This window comes from Porites lutea, chromosome 2, assembly GCF_958299795.1.
Source record: "Porites lutea chromosome 2, jaPorLute2.1, whole genome shotgun sequence".
NCBI lineage: Eukaryota > Metazoa > Cnidaria > Anthozoa > Scleractinia > Poritidae > Porites > Porites lutea.
Genome location: NC_133202.1, coordinates 29,626,895 through 29,648,997, shown reverse-complemented (window position 1 = coordinate 29,648,997; position 22,103 = coordinate 29,626,895). Strand labels below are relative to the sequence as shown.

The window sequence follows — 22,103 nt, the reverse complement described above, 5'->3', positions numbered from 1 at the left end:
AACCAGGGGTCTTACGACCAGGCGTCTTACAACCAGGGATTCTTAAAAGCAGGGGTTCTTACAAACAAAGGCCTTACAAGCAGGGGTTCTTAGCGCCAGGGGTTTTTATAACCAGGGGTCTTAAAACCAGGCGTTCCTAAAACCAGCGGTCTCACATCAAGGGGTTTTTAACAACCAAGGGTTCTTACAACCAGGGTTCTTACAACCAGGGGTTCTTACAACCAGGGGTCTTAAAACCAGGGGTTCTTACAACCAGAGGTTCTTACAACCAGGGGTCTTACAACCAAGGGTTTTTACAAGCAGGGGTTCTTACTACCAGGGGTCTAACAACCAGGTGTTATTACAACCAGGGGTCTTATAACCAGGAGTTCTTACAACCAGGGCTTCTTATAACCAGGGGTCTAACAACCAGGGGTTCTTACTGCCAGGGGTCTTACAAGCAGAGGTTCTTACAAGCAGCGGTCTTCCAACCAGGGATTCTTACAACCAGGGGTCTTACAAAAACGGGTTCTTGAAACCAGGGGTTCTTACAACCAGGGGTCTTACATCAAGGGGTTCTTAACAAACCAAGGGTTCTTACAATCACGCGTACGGTTTTTACAACCAGGGGTTCTTACAACCAGGGGTCTTACAACAAGGGGTTCTTACAACCAGAGGTTCTTACAACCAGGGGTTCTTACAGCCAGGCGTCTTACAACCAGGGGTTTTTACAACCAGGGGTCGTACAACCAGGGGTTCTTACAACCAGGGATTCTTACAACCAGGGGTTCTTACAACCAGGGGTTATACAACAAGGGGTTCTTACAAGTAGGGGTCTTACAACCAGGTGTTCTTACAACGAGGGGTCTTACATCAAGAAGTTCTTAACAACCAAGGGTTCTTACAATCAGGGGTCTTACAACCAGGGGTTGTTAAAACCGGGGGTCTTACAACCAGGGGTCTTACAACCAGGGTTTCCTCCAACCAGAGGTTCTTACAACCAGGGATTCTTACAACCAGAGGTTCTTACAGCCAGGGGTCTTACAACCATAGGTTCTTACAAACAGGGGTCCTACAACCAGGGGTCTTACAACCAGGGGTTCTTACAACCAGGGGCCTTACAAGCAGGGGTCTTACAACCAGGGGTTCTTACAAGCAAGGGTTCTTACAAGCAGAGGTTGTTACAACCAGCGCTCTAAAAACCAGGGGTTCTTACAACCAGGGGTTCTTACAACCAGGGGTTCTTACAACCAGGGGTCTTACAACCAGGCGTTCTTACAACCAGGGGTCTTACAACCACGGGTTCTTTCAACGAGGAGTCTTACAACCAGGGCTTCTTACAAGCAGGGGGTCTGACTACCAGGGGTCTAACAACCAGGGGTTCTTAGAACCAGGGGTCTGATAACCAGAAGTCCTTACAACCACGGGTTCTTACAACAAGGGGTCTTACAACCAGGGGTTCTTACAAACAGGGGTTCTTACAACCAGAATTCTTACATCAAGGGGTCCTTAACAACCAAGAGTTCTTACAACCAGGGGTCTTACAACCAGGGGTTCTTACAACCAGGGGTTCTTACAACCAGGGGTCTTACAACCAGGGTTTCTTACAACCAGAGGTTCTTACAACCAGGGATTCTTACAACCAGAGGTTCTTACAGCCAGGGATCTAACAACCAGGGGTTCTTACAACCAGGGGTCTTACAACCAGGTGTTCTTACAACCAGGGGTCTTACAAGTAGGGATTCTTACAACCAGGGGTCTTACAACGAGGTGTTCTTACAACCAGGGGTCTTACAACCACGGGTTCTTACAACCAGGGGTTCCTACAACTAGGGGTCTTACATCAAGGGGTTATTAACAACCAAGGGTTTTTACAACCAGGGGTCTTACAACCAGGGGTCTTTACAACCAGGGGTCTTACAACCAGGGGTCTTACAAACAGGGGTTCTTACAACCAGAATTCTTACATCAAGGGGTCCTTAACAACCAAGAGTTCTTACAACCAGGGGTTCTTAAAACCAGGGGTTCTTACAACCAGGGGTCTTACAACCAGGGTTTCTTACAACCAGAGGTTCTTACAACCAGGGATTCTTACAACCAGAGGTTCTTACAGCCAGGGATCTAACAACCAGGGGTTCTTACAACCAGGGGTCTTACAACCAGGTGTTCTTACAACCAGGGGTCTTACAAGTAGGGATTCTTACAACCAGGGGTCTTACAACGAGGTGTTCTTACAACCAGGGGTCTTACAACCACGGGTTCTTACAACCAGGGGTTCCTACAACTAGGGGTCTTACATCAAGGGGTTATTAACAACCAAGGGTTTTTACAACCAGGGGTCTTACAACCAGGGGTCTTTACAACCAGGGGTCTTACAACCAGGGGTCTTACAAACAGGGGTTCTTACAACCAGAATTCTTACATCAAGGGGTCCTTAACAACCAAGAGTTCTTACAACCAGGGGTTCTTAAAACCAGGGGTTCTTACAACCAGGGGTCTTACAACCAGGGTTTCTTACAACCAGAGGTTCTTACAACCAGGGATTCTTACAACCAGAGGTTCTTACAGCCAGGGATCTAACAACCAGGGGTTCTTACAACCAGGGGTCTTACAACCAGGTGTTCTTACAACCAGGGGTCTTACAAGTAGGGATTCTTACAACCAGGGGTCTTACAACGAGGTGTTCTTACAACCAGGGGTCTTACAACCACGGGTTCTTACAACCAGGGGTTCCTACAACTAGGGGTCTTACATCAAGGGGTTATTAACAACCAAGGGTTTTTACAACCAGGGGTCTTACAACCAGGGGTCTTTACAACCAGGGGTCTTACAACCAGGGGTCTTACAACCAGGGGTTCTTACAACCAGGGGTTCTTACAACCAGGGATCTAACAACCAGGGGTTCTTACAACCAGGGGTCTTACAACCAGGTGTTCTTACAACCAGGGATCTTACAACCAGGGGTTCTTACAACCAGTGGTCTTACAAGCAGGGGTCTTACAACCAGGGGTTCTACAACCAGGGGTCTTACAAGCAGGTGTTCTTACAACGAGGAGTCTTACAACCACGGGTTCTTACAACCAGGGGTTCCTACAACCAGGGGTCTTACATCAAGGTGTTCTTAACAACCAAGGGTTCTTACAACCAGGGGTCTTACAACCAGGGGTCTTTACAACCAGGTGTCTTACAACCAGGGGTCTTACAACCAGGGGTTCTTACAACCAGGGGTCTTACAACTAGGGGTTCTTACAACGAAGGGTCTTACAACCAGGGGTTCTTACAACCAAAGGTTCTTACAACGAGGGGTCTAACAACCAGGGGTTCTTACAACCAGGGGTCTTACAACCAGGGGTCTTTACAACCAGGGGTCTTACAACCAGGGGTCTTACAACTAGGGGTTCTTACAACGAAGGGTCTTACAATTAGGGGTTCTTACAACCAAAGGTTCTTACAACGAGGGGTCTAACAACCAGGGGTTCTTACAACCAGGGGTCTTACAACCAGGGGTCTTACAACCAGGGGTTCTTATAACCAGGGGTCTTACAACCAGGCGTTCTTACAAACAGGGGTTCTTACAACCAGAGGTTCTTACAATCAGGGGTTCTTAAGAACAGGGGCTTTTAGGATCAGGGGTCTTACAGCCAGGGGTTCTTACAAACAGGGTTCTTACATCCAGGAGTTCTTAACAACCAAGGCTTCTTACAAGCAGGGGTTCTTTCAACAAGGGGTTTTTACAACCAGGGCTTCCTACAAGTAGGGGTCTTACAACGAAGGTCTTTCATCTAGGGGTTCTTACAACCAGGGGTCTTACATCCAGGGGTTTTTTAAACCACGGCTCTTGATCCATTTTAAGCGGTTAAACGGTTGGTGTTGATTCAAGTCTAGTTTTTTGGTAGACAAAATTCGTGCTAGACGAAGCAGTTCTCCTCAGCTCTTGTACAATTTCTCTGAAATTTTGCCATAGCGATAAATGTCTTGAAAAGTGTCCGGCAAGACTGGAAAATTGAAAACCTTGCCTGCAAGATTTCGAAAATTCAAGATCTTGCCGGTAAGATTTGGAAAATTCAAGATCTTGCCGGTAAATTTGGACATTCAATATCTTGCTGGCAAGATGTTGAAAATTCATGATCTTGCTGGCAAAATTTTTATTAATCAAGATCTTGCCATCAAGATTTGGAACTTTCAAAATCGTGCTGGTAAAACTGGAATATTCAGGATTTTGCAGGCAAGATTTAGAAAATTCAAAATCTTGTCGAAAAGATGTGTAAAATTCAAGATCTTGCCGGCAAGATTTGGAATGTTCAAATTCCTTCCGGCAAGATTTGAAAAATTCAAGATCTTGAAACTCACACGAGTTAACTCACCACCCTTAACTCACCACTGCTAACTTGCCGCCTTGCTGAACTCGAAGAAATAACCACGTTAAATTCGATGCCCCAACAAAAGGAATAGTTAATTCACGGTGATTTGACTATAAACAGATATCACAGATTTGCAGATAAAGGAAAGAAGCACGTTATAGCAATCTGTGTACTTACTGCCATGCTGTTGCAAGTGGGAATGACAACTGTCTGGTGTGAGTGGTCTTGTAGATTGTCTTTTCGCTGCAAATTGGATGAGGAAAGAAATGTCTCTAAGAGCTGTTACAGGTTTGGTTGCGTATTGTCATGGGCATAGTTTTAATGAGTTATGACCCCCCCGTTCGTGCCATGCGGCAAATTGAAAAACAAAGTTTAAAGAAGCGTGAGGAAGCCTCACATGGGGCGGTTTGCGCTCCCTAAAGCGGTAAAAAGAACCTTTTGCCCCTGGTCACCAAAGCATCTCCTTTTGCAGCAGACAACAAAGAAACGATTTGGCGCACGTCTACGCAACTACGTTACTTACTGCATACCGCTGTGAAAGTTTTGAATCCATGAGTCATTCCAAAAGTAGGTTGAGTTTGATCATCCGGCCGGTTGAACGTAGTCCTGAATAGGACTGTTGTTTACCGTGACTGACGTTTCGACAACCTGTGTGGTAGTCATTTTCAGAGTCAAAGTGAGTTGTACCACGTCAGTTGATGTTATTATACTCTGGTTATCGACCTGATTGGTCAATTAAGTCGAGATGTTATTGGTCGTCTGTCAGCTAAGCCGTGACGTTATTGGCTATGAAGACTCGTAATGTAATTGGTGCGTTTCGATCCGTCTATTATCACAGTTAAACAGTCGTCTGTTGTAAGTCATTTTTCAGTTGTCTAGTCGTTCTCTCGTAGTTTGTTTTGCTTGATTTTATCAGTAAGTCGTTTGTACAGTGTCGGTAACTTTTGGCTACCGCTTGGTAGCTGACTGGGAATCATAAAGTTCGAAGAATATGCTGAGATTAAAAAAAATAAGATTACATAGATCTAGTCAAACGTTTAGCATACCGTTTTTTCTTGCGGCATGCGATTACAATACCAATGATTCCCGCCACTCCGATACCGATCGACAAAACAAGCATGGCAGCGATCACAGCACTGAACTCCTTCCTTGTGCCTGTGGACATTTCCGCTGACCCGTCAGATGGTATGTGAATATTCCACTTTTTAAACATACCGTTGATGAAGTGTGTGTTGTTAAGCAGGCGGCTGCAATTAACAAAGAGGTATGAAGACAAACAAATACGAGTGCAGAAGAAAATACTTGAAGAATGTACATAGATGTTGGACATAACAAACCAGTAAAGCAAACGACAAGGGGGTTTGAGATCAACCTCATCCCGATGTCTCGACGAAGCTACTGACATCCACTAGAGTACTGATGAGTATGCGGTGGGTAAAAATGAGGGAAAAGCCAGGAGAAAGACTGGTCACGAGTTTGGACTAGACGGCAAAAACAGAACGTCTGAAAGTTTGTTTTAATTCGAAACCACAACCACGTTTCTGACGAACATGTCAGATATAATCACGGAAATGTCATTTGACGCAATCTGTCGGTTCCAACTAAGAAAATGAAATTCTTAATTATCACGTATGAAAGCTTTCTTTATAATAAAAAAAACAATTTTTTCATTTACCTCATTAAACCGTTTTGGTCTAAGACATACAACGAAGAGTCGTCGATAGCATGAAAATAGACGATCGATCTGAAAAGTAATTTAGAGAAAAAAGAGTTTCACTGCAAAAGCAAAGTGACAGTGAGTTATCAACACAATTTTCAGCAATTTCTAAACTAAAGAAATCGTCATATGTAAAGATACATCGTGAGAGTATACAAAAAAATTACAAGCAAAGCCGAATACTTACTTTCCACCACCAGTCTCTAGAATGTCATTAATTATCACTGTCGCTCCAGTAAGATTCTGTAGCATACTTAAAAAAAGAGAAAAGATCAAACTCAAATGAAGTACCTGTGCCATTCGCCAGCTTAGAAACGAAAAGGGAAATGGAGCAGAAATGTGTCCCGAAAGTGTTTCTGGGATCGTTATTGGGATGCGCCGGTCTGCTATTGGTCAGTTTTTCCCCTGTCCCAAGTAACAGCCCCGGAAGTCTTTGTGAAGGTTAACTCGGCCCAGTTCCCTTCTCGTTCCTTAAGCACCGAGTTGGTCATTACGATTCACAGTATAAGTCTATTGCTGAGCTGCCACACAATAGGATTTACGAGAGTTGATGGAGATTCCTTGAGCGAGGTTTTTAAATAATCTGGCAAAAACGGGCTAAAATGAATATTTTCAACGACTAAGCTCATGCATTCCAGGGACTTTTCAGAAAGGTGTCGTTATCATTTCAAAATAAAAGCTTCATCTTGGATAAATATACGTGGGGAGAAGGAATGAATAATGACAATCCTAGATCAATCAAAACATACCTTTTCATTTCGTCAGTTTTCTCCCTAGCGAATTCAGGATGAATTTCTATCTCAAGAGATAGTTCTTTGGAATCGGTGAGAACGAAAATCTGAAAAAATGAAGTACCAAGCAAAAACAGCGATAAAATTTCCCAAATATTTAGATTCTATCAATAAGAAGCCCGGAAAGGGCACAACTTTTTTTGCTCTTTCACTCTTTGGATTGGTCATGACGCCAGCTAGGCTAGAGAAGGGGATGCCGTTCTTGAACAATGTTTGAGACTGACCTTCACTGCTGGTCTTCAGACGACGTTATCAAAATTCAAAACAAAAGAATTATCGATCCTCCTCAATTTTAATTTCATGAAGTATTAGGGCGGCCAAAGACAAATATTTAGACAAATTTTCACTTCGAAAGAGCTCCTTGTCTTGTTGTACAGGATGCTGGAAATTCAAAGCTTTTGCGTGACACCACATTTAAATAGAAACCGAGAGAGCTGTTAGCGGGGATTTTGTTATCTGAAAAGTGATTACTTCATGCTTTCGTAGCATCTCGGGTCTTACGTCCAGGTGTCTTACCTCCAGTGGTCTCACGATCAGGGGCTTATGTCCAGGGACATTACATCAAGAAACATTACGAACACGGGTATTTCATCCAGGAATATTAGGTCCAGTAATCTTACGACCAGGGGTCGTATCCAGGGGTCTTATGTCTAGCAGTCTTAAATTCCGCTGTCTTTCATCCGGGGTTTTAACATCCAGTTGTCTGTCTACTAGTGGTCTTATATCGAGGGGTCCTACGTCCAGGAGTATTACATCCACCTGAGGGGTCTTACATCCAGGTGTATTACGTTCAGGGATCTTAAATCCAAAGGTCTTGCATCGAGAAGGCTTAATTCAAGTGGTCTTACAACCAGGAGTCTTACATCAAGCTGTGTTACACTCATCGGCCTTACATCCACGAGTTTTACGTCCAGGGATCTCACATCCATGGGTTTTACGTCCAATGGTCTTATACCAGGGGTCTTACATCCAGGAGTCTTGGTTACATCCAGGGGTCTTACGTCAAGAGGTTTTACGTGCAGGCGTCTTATGTCCAGTGGTCTTACTAACAGGGGTCTTACATCCAGGGCTTATTACATGCAAGGTTCCTACGTTAAATGGTCTTACGTCCGAGCGTATTGCATCCAGGGGGTTTAATTCCAAAGGATTATTCCCTGGCTGTAACACCCTAAGCTGTAAGACCCATGAATGTAAGACCAATGGTCGTAAGACCCCTAATTGTAAGACAATTGGTTGAAAGACCCCTGGTAGTAAGAACACTAGTCGTGAGACCCCTAGATATAAAACACCTGGTTGTAACATCACTGGTCGTAAGACCACTAGATAAAAAACCCCTGATTGTAAAACCCCTAGTCGCAATACCCATGAATGTAAGACCCCTGGTCGTAAGAATCCTGGATGTAAGACCAAAGGTTGTAAGACCCCTTGTCATAAGACCCCTAAAAGACCCCAGGTGGTAAACCTACTGGTGGAAACACCAGTGGTTGTAAGACCCTTGGTCATAAAACCCCTGAACGTAAGACCACTGGTTGTAACACCCCTAATTGTAAGACCGATGGTCGTAAGACCGTTGAACGTTAGACCACTGGTTGTAAGAGTCCTGGTCGTAAGACCCTTGAATGTAATTCGCAAGACCCTTGGTCGTAAGACCCATGGTTGCAAGACCCCTTCTCGTAACACTCCTAAATATAATAGCAATGGTTGTAAGATCTCTAGTCGTAAGACCACTGGATGTAAAATCCCTGGTTGTAATACCCCTCTTGGTAAGACCACTGGTCGTAAAACCCCTGGTGGTAAGACAACTCCTGGAAAGAGCCATGGTTGACAGACCCCTATATGGTCGTAACACCCCTGGATTTAAAACCCCTGGTCGTAAGACCTCTGGTTATAAGACCCCTAGATGTTAGACCACTGGTTGTAAGACCCCTGGATGTAAGACTTTTATCGTAAGACCACTTGTGGTAAGACACTTGGTCGTAAGACCCACGGATGTAAGATCCCCGGTCGTAAGGCCACTGGTTGTAAGACCCCCTGTCGTAAGACGACGGGTGGAAACAACCTCTGGTCGTAAGCCCCCTAATTGTAAGACCTTTGGTTGTGAGACCCCTGGTCGCCAGACTACTGAATGTAAAAACCCTGGTTTTCAGACGCCAGGTCGTAGGACTCTTGGTTGTTACATTCCTGGTCGTCAGATCTCTTGTTGTAAGACCCTTGGTTGTAAGAACCCTAGATGTAAGACCCTTGGTTGTAAGACGCCTGGATGTAAGACCCCTGGTTGTAAGACCCCTGGTCGTAAGAACCCTCGTTGTAAGACCCTTGGTTGTAAGACCCCTGGTCGTAAGAGTTTTCAATGCAAGAACCCTGGTTGTAAGATGCGTGGTCGTAAGACCATTGGATATAAGACCCTTGGTTGTAAGATGCCTTGTCGTAAGACCCCTTATAGTAAGATCCCTGCTTGTAAGACCCCTGGATGTAAGACCCCAGGTCGAGAGACCCATGAATGTAAGATCAAAGGTTGTAAGAACCCTTGTCGTAACACTCCTGGGTGTAATAGCAATGGTTGTAAGATCCCTGGTCGTAAAACCACTGGATGTAAAATCCCTGTTTGTAAGCCCCCTAATTGTAAGACCCCTGTTCGAAAGACCACTGATCGTAAGGCCCCTAGTGGTAAGACGACTGGTGGAAAGAGCCATGGTTGAAAGACCCCTAGATATAAGACCCCTGCTCGTAAAACCCCTGGATGTAAGACTTCTTGTCGTAAGACACCTGGTTGTAAGACCCCTGGTCTTAAGACTCCTGGATGTAAAACCCCTGGTAGTAGCACGCTTGGTTGTAACATCCCTGATTGTCAGATCCCTTGTTGTAAGACTCCTGGTTGTAAGAACCATGCATGTAAGACCCTTGGTTGTGAGACCCCTGGATGTAAGACCCCTGGTTGTAAGATCCCTGGTCGTAAGACCCTTGGTTGTAAGACCCCTGCTCGTAAGACCCTTGGTTGTAAGACCCCTGCTCGTAAGACCCTTGGTTGTAAGACGCCTGCTCGTAAGAGTCTTGGATGCAAGAACCGTGGTTGTAAGATCCGTGTTCGTAAGACCACTGGATGTAAGACCCCTGGTTGTAAGACGCCTTGTCGTAAGACCCCTGGTTGTAAGACCCTTAGCAGTAAGACCCCTGGTCGTAAAAGCCCTGTTGGTAAGACTGGTGAAAAAACCCCTAATTGTACGACCTTTGGTTGTAAGACCCTGGTAGAAAGACCCCTGATTGTAAGACCCCTGGTCGTAAGTCTCCTGGATTTAAAACCCTTGGTTGTAAGACCCATGGTCGTAGGAGTCTTGGTTGTAACATCCCTGGTCGTCAGATCTCTTGTTGTAAGACTCCTGGTTGTAAGAACCATGCATGTAAGACCCTTGGTTGCAAGACTCCTGGTTGTAAGACCCCTGGTAGCAATAACCCTGGTTGTAAGATCTGTGGTCGTAAGACCCCTGAACGTAACACTCCTGCGTGTAATAGCAATGGTTGTAAGATCCCTGGTCGTAAGAGCACTGTATGTAAAATCCCTGGTTGTAAGCCCCCTAATTGTAAGACCCCTGATCGTATGACCACTGGTTATGAGACCCCGGGTCGTAAGACGACTGGTGGAAACAGCCATGGTTGAAAGACCCCTAGATGTAAGACCCCTCGTTGTAACACCCCTGCTAGCAAGGACCCCTGGTCGGAAGAGTCTTGAATGCAAGAACTTTGGTTGTAAGATCCGTGGTCGTAAGAGCCCTGAACGTAAGACCACTGGTTGTAAGACCCCTGGGCGTAACACCCCTGGATGTAAGACTCCTGGTCGCAAGACCCATGGATGTAAGACCACTGGTTGTAAGACCCCTGGTTCTAAGACCATTGGTTGTAAGACCCTGGTAGCAAGGACCTCTGGTCGGAAGAGTCTTGAATGCAAGAACTTTGGTTGTAAGATCTGTGGTCGTAAGACCCCTGAACGTAAGACACTGGTTGTAAGACCCCTGGTCGTAAGACCCATGAATGTAAGATCCCCTGAAGTAAGACGACTGGTGGAAAGACCCCTTGTAGTAAGACCCCTTGTCGTAAGACTCCTGGATGTAAAACCCCTGGTTGTAAGACTCATGGGCGAAGGACTCTTTGTTGAAACATCGCTGGTCGTCAGGTCGCGTGTTGTAACAACCCTGGTTGTAAGAACCATGGATTTAAGACCCTTCGTTGTGAGACCCCTGGTTATAAGACCGATAGATGTAAGGATGCAAGACTTTTCAAACCCTGGTTAAAAAACCCGTGGATGTAAGACTTTACAACCCCTGGATATTTCAAACCCTGGATTCTTTGATGGTGTGAAGTTTAACTAATGTCTGTTTGTGGGTAACCTTTAAGAGTCGGCCGTGATTTTCTTATATTTATGGTTTATTGTTTATGATCACTGGTGCGTTTACGAAAACCTTCCTTTTCTGAACCAAGGTACAAGGAGAGCATTTAAACTTAAGACAGTACACAGCGCAATTGTATCTTGCTTTAACTCTCTAGTTCGTTTGTGTTCGTTACAGTTTTGTTTGTTTTGAGTATTATCAAGTCAGCAAAAAGACTTAGAATGTGTCAAAAGTTAACTGATTTTTGCTGTGATTTTGATGTACAAGTCTTTTGTTATAACATAAACGGGACGTTTCCTATGAAGCATTTGTTGTTGTCATATATGATATACGTAAATAAAAAGGAATGAAGATTGCACATAATAATAATAATTATAATTTTTGTTTTCCTTAAATGTGCCTTTCTTATGATATGATAATGCCTGGCACTGATCGATTCAGTCGTTACCATAACAATTTTACAGATAATAAACGTATGTCTATTGAAAAGAACTACGACCAGGGGTCTTAAGTCCAAAGGTCTTACGACCAGGGGTCTTACATTCAAAAGTTTTAGATACAGGGGTCTTATATCCAGGGTTCTTACATTCAGTGGTTTTACGTCCAAGTGTCTTATAACGTTTAAGTGTCCAGGCGTCTTACATCCACGGGTCTTATATCGAGGGGTCTTACGTCCAGTGGTCTTACGACCAGGGCCGGGTTGTTCAAAGCTGGGTTAAGATAACCCAGGGTTAGTGCGAGATTTGAATTAAGATTTGAACGCTTAAAAAGCATTTCAGTTTTAATTCTTTTTGTCTACAAGTTGATGGATGGAAGCTCTAAAAATAACAGAGAAAATTATCCGAGAAAATGCTTTGAACACAAGAAAAAGAAACCCAGGTTAAATTTAACCGAGGGTTGACTGCTAATCGGCCTTCGAGCAACTGGGCCCAGGGGTCTTACATTCAGGGGTGTTATGTCCAGGGCTTTCACATCAAGGGCTTTTATATCCAGGGGTACTACATCCAGGGGTCTTAAGTCCAGTGGTCTTGTATCCAGTGATCTTAAATCCAGGGGTCTAACATCCTGGAGTTTGAAGTCAAGGGGTTTTACATCCAAGGGTTTTTACATGAATTTTTCTTGCATCCACTGGACTCTTACGTCCACCGATCGTACAGCCAAGGTTCTTACACCTAGGGGTCTTACATTTAGGGATCAACAATTGTAGTTTTCGTAGATATCTTAGCAAAACTCAGTGACAGATCTTTTCTGTGCATGGTAACCAACACGGCGTGTCTTTACAATGTTCTATAATGCGGGTAAATCATTTCTCCGAATATCACGCAAATGAAAAACTGCACTGGCCTGAACGTTTGCGACGGTCTTTGCAAATTCATCTTCTTTCATATTCCAGATTCTGGATTCTTTGATTGCGTGACAGTAAAACCCTGCAGCATTGTTTTTGACTAACTAAAACGTCAAAGAGGGAAGGAACTATCAGATTTTTACTGTTTAAGACTTACACGAACAGATGCATTTTGTTCGGCAATATTATATGGAACTATTGCCAGGTTGTCTGCTGCCGAAATTGCTAGAGCGTACTGTTCTTTCCCAGCGACTAAGGATGAAGGATTGGTCAGCGTGACCTCACCAGTGAGCGGGGAAAGGGAAAAAATTCCAGGATCCTGTTCATACACAAGAGAGTACTTTATGGAGCCATAAACGCCAAAGTCGTTGTCAAGAGCCTGCGCAAAGTAAAAAGAGAAACAGTCAGACATGTGGAGATTTATCGGTCAGTTATTTTTTCTGGGCTTGGCCTCATAATAAGAAAGTAAATGGCGGACAAAAATAACGTTCCAGAGAAGTGCTTTTCAATCTGAAAAAAAAATTTAAGCCACATTTACTGCGGCAAGAAGACCTTTTATGATGTAGTACGAATTAGCAAAGAAACGATTCTTTTGTTTTTAAATGTTTTATGGGTTATTCTTTAATATCTTCCTTATGTAAGTTGCTTAGCTCGCCAATTTACTTTTTACTTCTATCAACCTTGTGTTGGCCTTGCCTGAAGTGTGATTCACACAGGTGGACGTGTTTGGGGGATGTAAGCGGCGGTGACCTTGCGTTTTGAGTCCCATCGAGACATGGGCAGAAATGACCAGGTTTGGCTATTCGCTTTTTAGTAGATGTTATTAGCGATTAGAGAGCTAGCTGTTAGCAGTAGAAGTTAAAGACATAAAGAAAAAAGATATTGAAGACCCTTGCAGTATCTTCTCGGCGAGTGAGTTACTCGAACAACCCCCAACACTTGCTAAAATAACCCACTAATAAACAAACGAGGTCTGCTTATGGTTTTGAACAATGGAGTAACCTACACGTAGTCTCTGCGATGTAGATGTATTTTTAAACATGACAATTTTCAAAGCACTTTTTGTGAATCACAAGAACTGGGCAAGATAGAGGTCTGTCTGGTAACTGAGGGATGGCGATTGTATCCACGTATTTAGGATCAGCGGTTTCGTCTGTTTAGTTAAACGCTTGTGACCGTTATTCTAGTATCGTTTGCATATGGTTATCGTAGTTCACGTTCGTCGTTCAATGTTCGGATATATCTTCACCGTCAGGAGTGTGCTTTTTTATTTCCGTTAGTTAATTGCTTTAGTTTTCCTCGGTGCGCGAGGAGTGATCATCAAGGAGTCATCATGGAAGAGGAGGAGGAAGAGGGAAAACAATAGAAATGAGGAGGAGGAGGAGGAGGAGGAGGGAAAATAATAAAATTGAGGTGGAGGAAATGAAAACATTGAGGAGGGAAAATGATAAAATTATGGAGGAGGGAATTAAAAAATTGTGGAGGGAAATGATATAACTGTGGAGGAGGAGGAGGGAAATCAAAATGAAAAGGGAGAGGGGTAAGTAAAATATTGTGCGCAGTGTAAAAAAAAGGATGGCTTGCCTTCTTTGACTATTTCAGTAGAATCTTTAATCTAATCTTTTTGCAATTATTTCCATAAAGGGTCATAAAGTTGATTTCTTGTGACTTAAGAAACGTGTCTGGTTTTATTGCTAGCAATTATTAGTCGTGTGTTTCAGTTGATCCTTGCTAAGTAATTAATTGTTTTCTTGTGTGTTTTTTATAATAACACGTCAAGATGCTCCCTTAGGGTTTTTACTGCAGGGCTAATTTGTATTCAACTTTGGGCTTGCGAACTTGCGTAATTCATTTGCTCGAGATAGAACGGAGAAAACGGTTCTGTAATAGTCGGACAAAATTGAAATAGAGAGTTTTCAGCTCCACTTTCTGTATATGTGCGTGTGTTTTGTTTATATATCCGAGTTTTAGTGCTAACTAAGAAGACGTAAACTAAATTGAAATTAAAGACTCTTCAACTCCACTTTCTGTATTTGTTCTAGTTTATATATCTGAGTTTTAGCACTAAATAAGACATAAGAAGCCGTTTCTCGCGTTGCTAGGTGATCGCTACTCTTATTCCTTTTAACAGATGGTCCGAAAACCGGGCTCAAGTTACTTAACGGGCCAGCCGAGGCAAGCCTATTGTGCCTATTGTAGTATTCGCTCATTAGTAAACCTATACGGAATTAGTATGAAGGAAGACAGTTATTAGATGGAGGAACGCATTTTTACCTAGCTAGCTAGACACTGACTAGGCACTTAATTAGTATGGAGGAACGCATATTTTCCCTAGGCTATAACGATAGGTGACGTCATGGACTCGACCATTATGCATATCAATGATTTACCTATACCTATACCTATACCTATACACCAACGAGGCTTAATTCTAATGAAACATGACTACTATAGAGAGTCAAATAAAGAGAGTAAAGAAAAGCACACGCCAATTCTAGGTGTCCGTTTTACAGAGGTGTCCGTCTTATAGAGGTGCCCGTTAAGAGGAAGTCGACTATATATAGACAAACGATTGATTGGCTGATCGATTTATGTATTTATTTTTGCTACGCTATAGTAAGGTGACAAAACAGAAAAAAAATACCTTAACATTTGCCACGATTTGGTTCTCAGTAGCTTCTCTCTCCATAAAACCTAAAATAGAATATGAAATAAATGTTATAACCTCCCTGAGGGAGACAGTTTTTCGGAAGGGCATTTACAGGTATAATTGTTACAGGCTGAGTTACCATCATGGAGATTCAGTTCCTGGCTCTATTAACTTTTGAGTACTCAATACAGGGGATCAGCCTTGTTTACTAGCCAAATCATAATAACTCCGTGAGCGGAGGAGGCTTAGAACTGAGCGTGATAGCATGATAGGCGAATTCTCCCGACAATCGCAACGGACAACGTGGCTTCCCTACTAACCGAAGACAAAATCTGCAAACCTGATCGTACTACGCAAAGACAGAAGAAACCAGCAGAAAAGCTCCGATGAAAAAAATACCTCCACACTCTGCTAAAAGCCGTAACATTGAACCGACGAAATCACTGAAACAAGCCATGTCACGTTCCTCCTGGAGGAGACGACTGGTCACTTGGATGAAGCGGCGGTATTTCTTTGGTCATTAGGGACCTTAAGATCCGAGGAGGGCGACGGCAGAGAAAACGTCGCTGAAAAAGTGAATTCTTGTTCTTTCAATCTTCATATCGAGATTACTTAAAGTCACAAACTTTGTCAAATGTAGGCGAACCCTCCTAAAGTTGAATTCCTAAGAACCATATCCAAGTTCAGAAAGAGAGAGGAAATGTCGTTGTCGCTTGTGTACTTCCTCTGTACAACGTGAAATTAGGCATTTTCACGTCGTAGTCGTGCAGTGACGGCACAGAAACTAGAAAAAAGCCTGATGAATTGTTGTTTTGGTTAATTAAACTTATTGCTTTTGTGACGTTCCCGTTGCCGTCGACGACGTCGAATCTTAAGGTCCCTATTCAGTAAAGGAGACGGATCAAAAACCTTTCCGTTGACTGAAGTCTGAAGCGTGAAATTAAATGGATGAGATACTGCAATATCCTCACCTCCGATGAAAATATTTTGAATGAAGACAGGTCTGTTGTTATTTTCATCCTGAACTTCAATCGTCGTGGTAACCTGATCAAAAACTTCGCCCTGATCTAAACAGAAATAGGAGAAGAACGAGACAATGACGTTACAGTTGCAACAACTGAATGCTGATCTAGCACATTTGATAGCAAAACAGGCTTGCAGTCGACATGTACAAGCAGGTAGCTCGTTCACAAGGGGAGGTCATGATTTGTTCCCTTGTCTCGCGTTTGAAACAATGGTGCTATGTTTGAAACGAGACATATTTATCACTTCATCAAATAGAATAACATTTAAGACCTTTCTTAGCTTCGTATATCAATTGTAACATACAGCATTAAACATTGCTAATCTTAACAGGATGCAGAACGCATAGTGTCACACAACCACCACAGATTTCTCAATTGGCCATTTTTAGGTTGCCTAAAAATAAAGGTGTGTATTAAATTGCCGGCACAAAGGAACTGTTTTGAAGAACAACCGCTTTGACCCAAACTTCAACGCCAAGAAGGTAAGCGCTGACGTCCTCCAAATAGTGATAAGGTGCAATTCGAAATATAACGACGCTTAAAAAAGGCCAAGAGAGTCCAATTATTCTCTCTTCTAGAGGTAAAAAGCAATTGCCCACATAAAATTTATATCATTGACATCGTATTTGGCCGACTTGATTTTGTGGCTGTTTTGGTTCTCAAGGTTAATGATGAAATTACGTTATTATCATTGTTTGTTTGGATGTGCTCAAACATGTTATTATCATTGCGGGGAGCTTCATTCTGTTAGCACACTGTTCTCAAGACTTGTCGTCACTAGTCTAGTACATAATTATACCTCTTCGTTTCCTGAGTTCATTGCCCACGTGTGCGTCACGAGCCTGTATGATCAGATGAAAGGTTGAATTTGCGTCACGTTCCAAAGTTTGAACGACTTGAATAGTTCCCAGGTCCTCGCTGATATTAAAAAGACCTAAAAAGAATTGTCAACGAGACATAAAGAGAATGAATAACCGCAGCAGTTAAAAGCGAACTTTCTTAGTGAATCTGAAATGGCACGTGTTCTGAAATGGGTTACAGTGATACTAACGTTTCATATATTACGTTTTTTAAACTATCACTTTTAAAACGCCAAAATTTTGTGATATTGCCCTTGACGTTTTCACTTTTACGACAAAATCATGCAAGAAAAGATAGCAAGATTGTTGCATACCTTTCTCGTTACCACGAGCTATCACATAAAACCCTTTTGTTTGTTTAACGCTATCTTTGTCCACAGCTTTCACTTGTCCAATGACATCACCAACACGTGACAGCTCACCCGCGATAAACCTGAAACAGGACATGTTTGAGCAGATCCAAACAAAAGAAAGACGTGTCCTCTCTCACTCGCACAGTGCCTCACTCCAACCAGGTGTATAAATCGGTAACGACTAATCTAATGGTGGGGGGTATTCCTTCGATGTACTGGTTTTGGTCAAAGGCGAAATGGAAATAGTTCTGATTCTTAGTCGCCATATGTTACAGAAACTGGGTTAAGCTCTAGCTCGATAAGCCAGTTAGTCTCAGGTAAAGACGTTTCCTTGCTTTACTTATTAGTTATTAATCTAGGTTGGTGTGGTTAAAAATTGAACTTTGGGGACATATGTATCCGATACAACTATCCCCCCAAAGGGGAGGTGAATAAGGGTGGTAATATCATAGGTGACGAATTACTCCTTAATTTTGGCGCGAAATTTCAGCGATAATTTGTAATTTCACATGTGAAATTACAAAATTGCCATGGCAACCTTCCGTACTTCTCAGTGTCAAGATGGCGACGAAGTTTTAAAATGTCACGAACGAAGATGCCAGGGCATAAAAAGACGCTTTAGAAAACCTGAACACACGAAAGAGCACATCAAGAAGGATTCTAACAGGTATTTTGTCGAAAAATTCTGAACTTAAGCCAAATTTAAGCTCTAAACGTTCGCGAGAGTGGAGTTCTCTGTCGATACGATCCAGGATAAACAAGTCAAAACTCCAAGATTGCTAACGTAATTCGTCACCTGTGATATTAATAGGTAATCAAATGGTATACTCGTGAAATTAGGGAATAATTTCACGTGCGTTTTTTTGTCCAATCTGCGCGTGAAATTATTCCTTAATTTCACTCGTCACCATTTGATTACACATACTAATAAAGGTATATATCTAGCGCTGTTCACCAACTCTGAGGGGGATAGTTGTTTTAGTATTTTCCAAACCAGTTGAATAAAACTGAAAAAAAGTAACTTTCTGTAAATTACAGACGTCACTTGATTTTGTTCACAATTTACGAACATTTCGAGGATTTTGTCAAGTGCATTTTACGATTTTGTTGTAAATTCAGTGTGAAAATAATTTTCTACCTACCAGTGAACACCGACAAACCAAGTTCGTCGCTTTCTTGGTATTTGTTTGTACGAATGCTTCATTTATCGTACAAATTTCGTCTTCCGAAAATGTCTCGAAACAAGACGCCATCAATGGGTCCGGTCGCGAAACAGTGAATAGCCAAGGATATTCCGAGTTACGGGAGCCAATCGAAACACGCGAAAATTGCTATTCACTGATTTGGTAAATACTAATGTAAATTATCTTACTAAAGAACGTCTTGTTAACCCAAGGAGTCTACCCTTACTGGCCCTTGCCAGTAAATTGTGAATTTTATAAGGAAAATTATACCTATAACTTCGGTTGACAAAACGAGGAACGTTATCATCCACGTCAATTATATTTATAAATACGGGAACGATGTTAGAGAACACGCCTGGAAGATCTGTGTTCAGCACCTTCGCTTGGACCTTCAACTGCAATATGACATTAAAAAAAGAGTTCAGTTAAGATATCTAACTACATGGAACGACATTGTCTGGATACTTTTACATCGACAATGTTGTCAAAAATTGGGCCTGATATTTTATCTGATAAAAAATCACTGACAAGTGAATGCTTGCATACACACACGTACATAACTGTACATACACTGTGAGACGAGACCTACTTTTTTTAGTCCTTATCCGTGAAGACAAGAAAGTCTAACCGTTTGCAGATGTCAGCAGAAGAAAACACTTTCTTCTCAATATTTTAAGACCCTGAGTATTGGTCCGGCCGACGGGGGTCTTAACAAGCGACACCCCGTTCAGTACGTCGGCGCTCTCCCACCTGAGCAACCTAGGTGGCGGTCAGAGAAACAGCCCTTTAACTTAGTTTACTCGAACTAAATTTTCCCGCCAAAGGGGTCCATTCAAGTCACATAGTTAAATGGTATATTTAGATAGCAAGATTAAGCCGTCGCGACAGGTGAAAGAGAGCGAGCTGGAGTGTACCTGGCCTGAATTGGCCCAGTTGTCCAAAAGATGGTTGTGTTATCCACCAGATGAAGACCCGGTGGATACCGCTATACACCTTCCAAAAGCTCGAACTAAATTTTCCAGTCCGTAGAAAGATTTTATATCAATTAAAACTTCTCCATATATTAGCAGTTTCCTAGGGGGATTTCATGTAAGTTACAGAGAATACAACGTAAGGGGGCGGGCATACATACTGTGTAATTTGCAGTTGTTTCTCTATCAAGTTCTCCTTGGACAGTGATCACTCCTGTTTCAGGTTCTATCACAAACTTTCTTGACCCCGCACTACTTTGATCGTGCAATATCTTAAATATAAACTTCAAGGCTGCCTGCAAAGAAAAATATTCACAGATATTTATCAAGTGCATACCAACAGTTATATAAAAGCATAAAATTTATTTCTACCTATTGTAAATATATTTCTTATTGTGGCTGATCAATATCACATTTCTCCAGGTAACAGTGAGGGGACGTTTCTGCTATCCAGGAAATTTAACACTTTGAAAGGTACTGACCTTACCCTTCCAAACATCGGAATACTGACCATATCCATCCAAACATTGAAATTCTGACCATATACTTCCAAACATAGGAATTCCCACCTTATCCTTCCAAACAGTGGAATTCCGACCTTATCCTTCAAAACATTGGAATTCCAACCCTAGCCTTCCAAACATTGGAATTCTCTCCTTAGCCTTCCAACTATTGGAAATTTAACCTTATCCTTTGAAACGTTGCAATTCTAACTTTATCCTTCCAAACACTGGAATTATAACCTTATTCTTCCAAACATTGGAATTCTAACCTTATTTTTCCAGACATTGGAATTCCCACCTTATCCTTGCAAGCATTGGAATTCTAACACTACCCTTCCAAAAATTGGAATACTTCCCAAAATGTGTATTCTAACCTTATTCTTGCAAACATTGGAATTCTAACCTTATTCTAACAAACATTGGAATTCTAACCTTATCCTTTCAAACATTGGAATTCTAACACTACCCTTCCAAAAACTGGAATCCTAACCTTTTCCTCCCGAACACTGGAATTCCCACCTTATTCTTTCAAACATTGGAATTCTAACCTTATCCTTCCAAACACTGGAATTCTAACCTTATCCTACCAAACATTGCACTTCCCACCTTATCCTTCCAAACATTGGAATTCCAACCTTATCCTACCAAACATTGGAATTCTTACCTTATCCTTCGAAACACTGGAATTCTCACCTTATCCTTACAAACATTGGAGTCCCCACCATATCCTTCCAAACATTGAAATTCTGCCCATATCATTCCAAACATTGAAATTCTTACCTTATCCTTCCAAACTTTGGAATTATGACCTTATTCTTCCAAACACTGAAATTTTGACGTAATATATCAAACATGAGATGCAGTGTTTCATCACCAGATGAAACACCGAGAAGAGAGTTGAAAATACGACGCGCAGCGGAGTATTTTTGACGAACTTCGAGGTGTTTCATCTGGTGATGAAACACTGTGTCGAATGTTTGATATTTCTTCTCAAACAAAATCATTTTTGAAGGAGAAATTAAGGATGCAAATACTAAGCAGTGTTTCATCCGATTTCCAAACACTCATTAAACATTAATTTCCTTTGTATTTTCTTAATGAATTATTAATGAGTTTGAGAACATATCATTCCAACACTGGAATTCTAACCTCATGCTTGGAAACAATGGAAAACTTTCGTTATCATTTCAAACATTAGAGTTCTGACTTTATTCTTCCAAACATTCGAATTCTGCCTTTATCCTTCCAAACATTGGAATTCTGACCTTATGCTTTCAAACACTGGAATTCTGATTATATCCTTCCAAACACTGGAATACTGGCCATATCTTTCCAAACATTTGAATTCTGACCATATCCTCCCAAATATTGGAATTCTGATCATATCCTTTCATACATTGGAATTGCCACCTTATTCTTCCAACCACTGGAATATTTGCCTTATCCTTCGAAACAATGGAATGCTGACGATATCATTTCAAAGATTGGAATTGTTAGCATATCCCTCCCGACATTGGAATTCTGTTCTTATCATTCCAAACATTGGCATTCTGACTTTATTCTTCCAAACATAGGAATTCTGCCGTTATCCTTCTAAACATTGGAATTCTGACCATATCCCTGCAAACATTGGAATTCTGGCCATATCCTTTCATACATTGGACTTTTGACCTTATTCTTCCAAACTTTGGAATTTGGACGTTATTCTTCCTAACATGAGAATATTTGCCTTTTCCTTCCAACCATTGGAATTCTGACCATATCATTCCAAAGATTGGAATTCTAACCTTATTATTCCAACCATTGCAATTGCGTCCATATCATTCCAAACATTGCATTTCTGACTTTATTCTTCCTTTTAAACATTGGAATTCTGAACATATCATTCCAAACATTGCTATTCTGGCCATATCCTTCTACTCGTTGCAATTTTGATATTATTCTAAACATTGGAATTTTGTGCTCATCATTCCAAACACTGG

At 41.9% G+C, this 22,103-nt stretch overlaps 1 protein-coding gene across 1 annotated transcript in view; it reads right to left on the bottom strand.

Moving 5' to 3' along the window:
• The window catches only part of LOC140926015 (cadherin EGF LAG seven-pass G-type receptor 1-like), a 63,290-nt gene that overhangs the window by 16,791 nt on the left and 24,396 nt on the right, over positions 1-22,103 (bottom strand). The window contains exons 19-30 of the mRNA XM_073375828.1: positions 19,780-19,902; positions 18,918-19,042; positions 17,425-17,543; positions 17,050-17,184; positions 16,197-16,292; positions 15,220-15,269; positions 12,733-12,954; positions 6,807-6,895; positions 6,245-6,310; positions 6,016-6,084; positions 5,387-5,587; positions 4,518-4,583 (exon numbers count right to left, since the gene is read on the bottom strand). Of these exons, the coding sequence (XP_073231929.1) occupies positions 4,518-4,583; positions 5,387-5,587; positions 6,016-6,084; positions 6,245-6,310; positions 6,807-6,895; positions 12,733-12,954; positions 15,220-15,269; positions 16,197-16,292; positions 17,050-17,184; positions 17,425-17,543; positions 18,918-19,042; positions 19,780-19,902 (1,361 nt within the window). The remainder of the gene's footprint in view (positions 1-4,517; positions 4,584-5,386; positions 5,588-6,015; positions 6,085-6,244; positions 6,311-6,806; positions 6,896-12,732; positions 12,955-15,219; positions 15,270-16,196; positions 16,293-17,049; positions 17,185-17,424; positions 17,544-18,917; positions 19,043-19,779; positions 19,903-22,103) is intronic.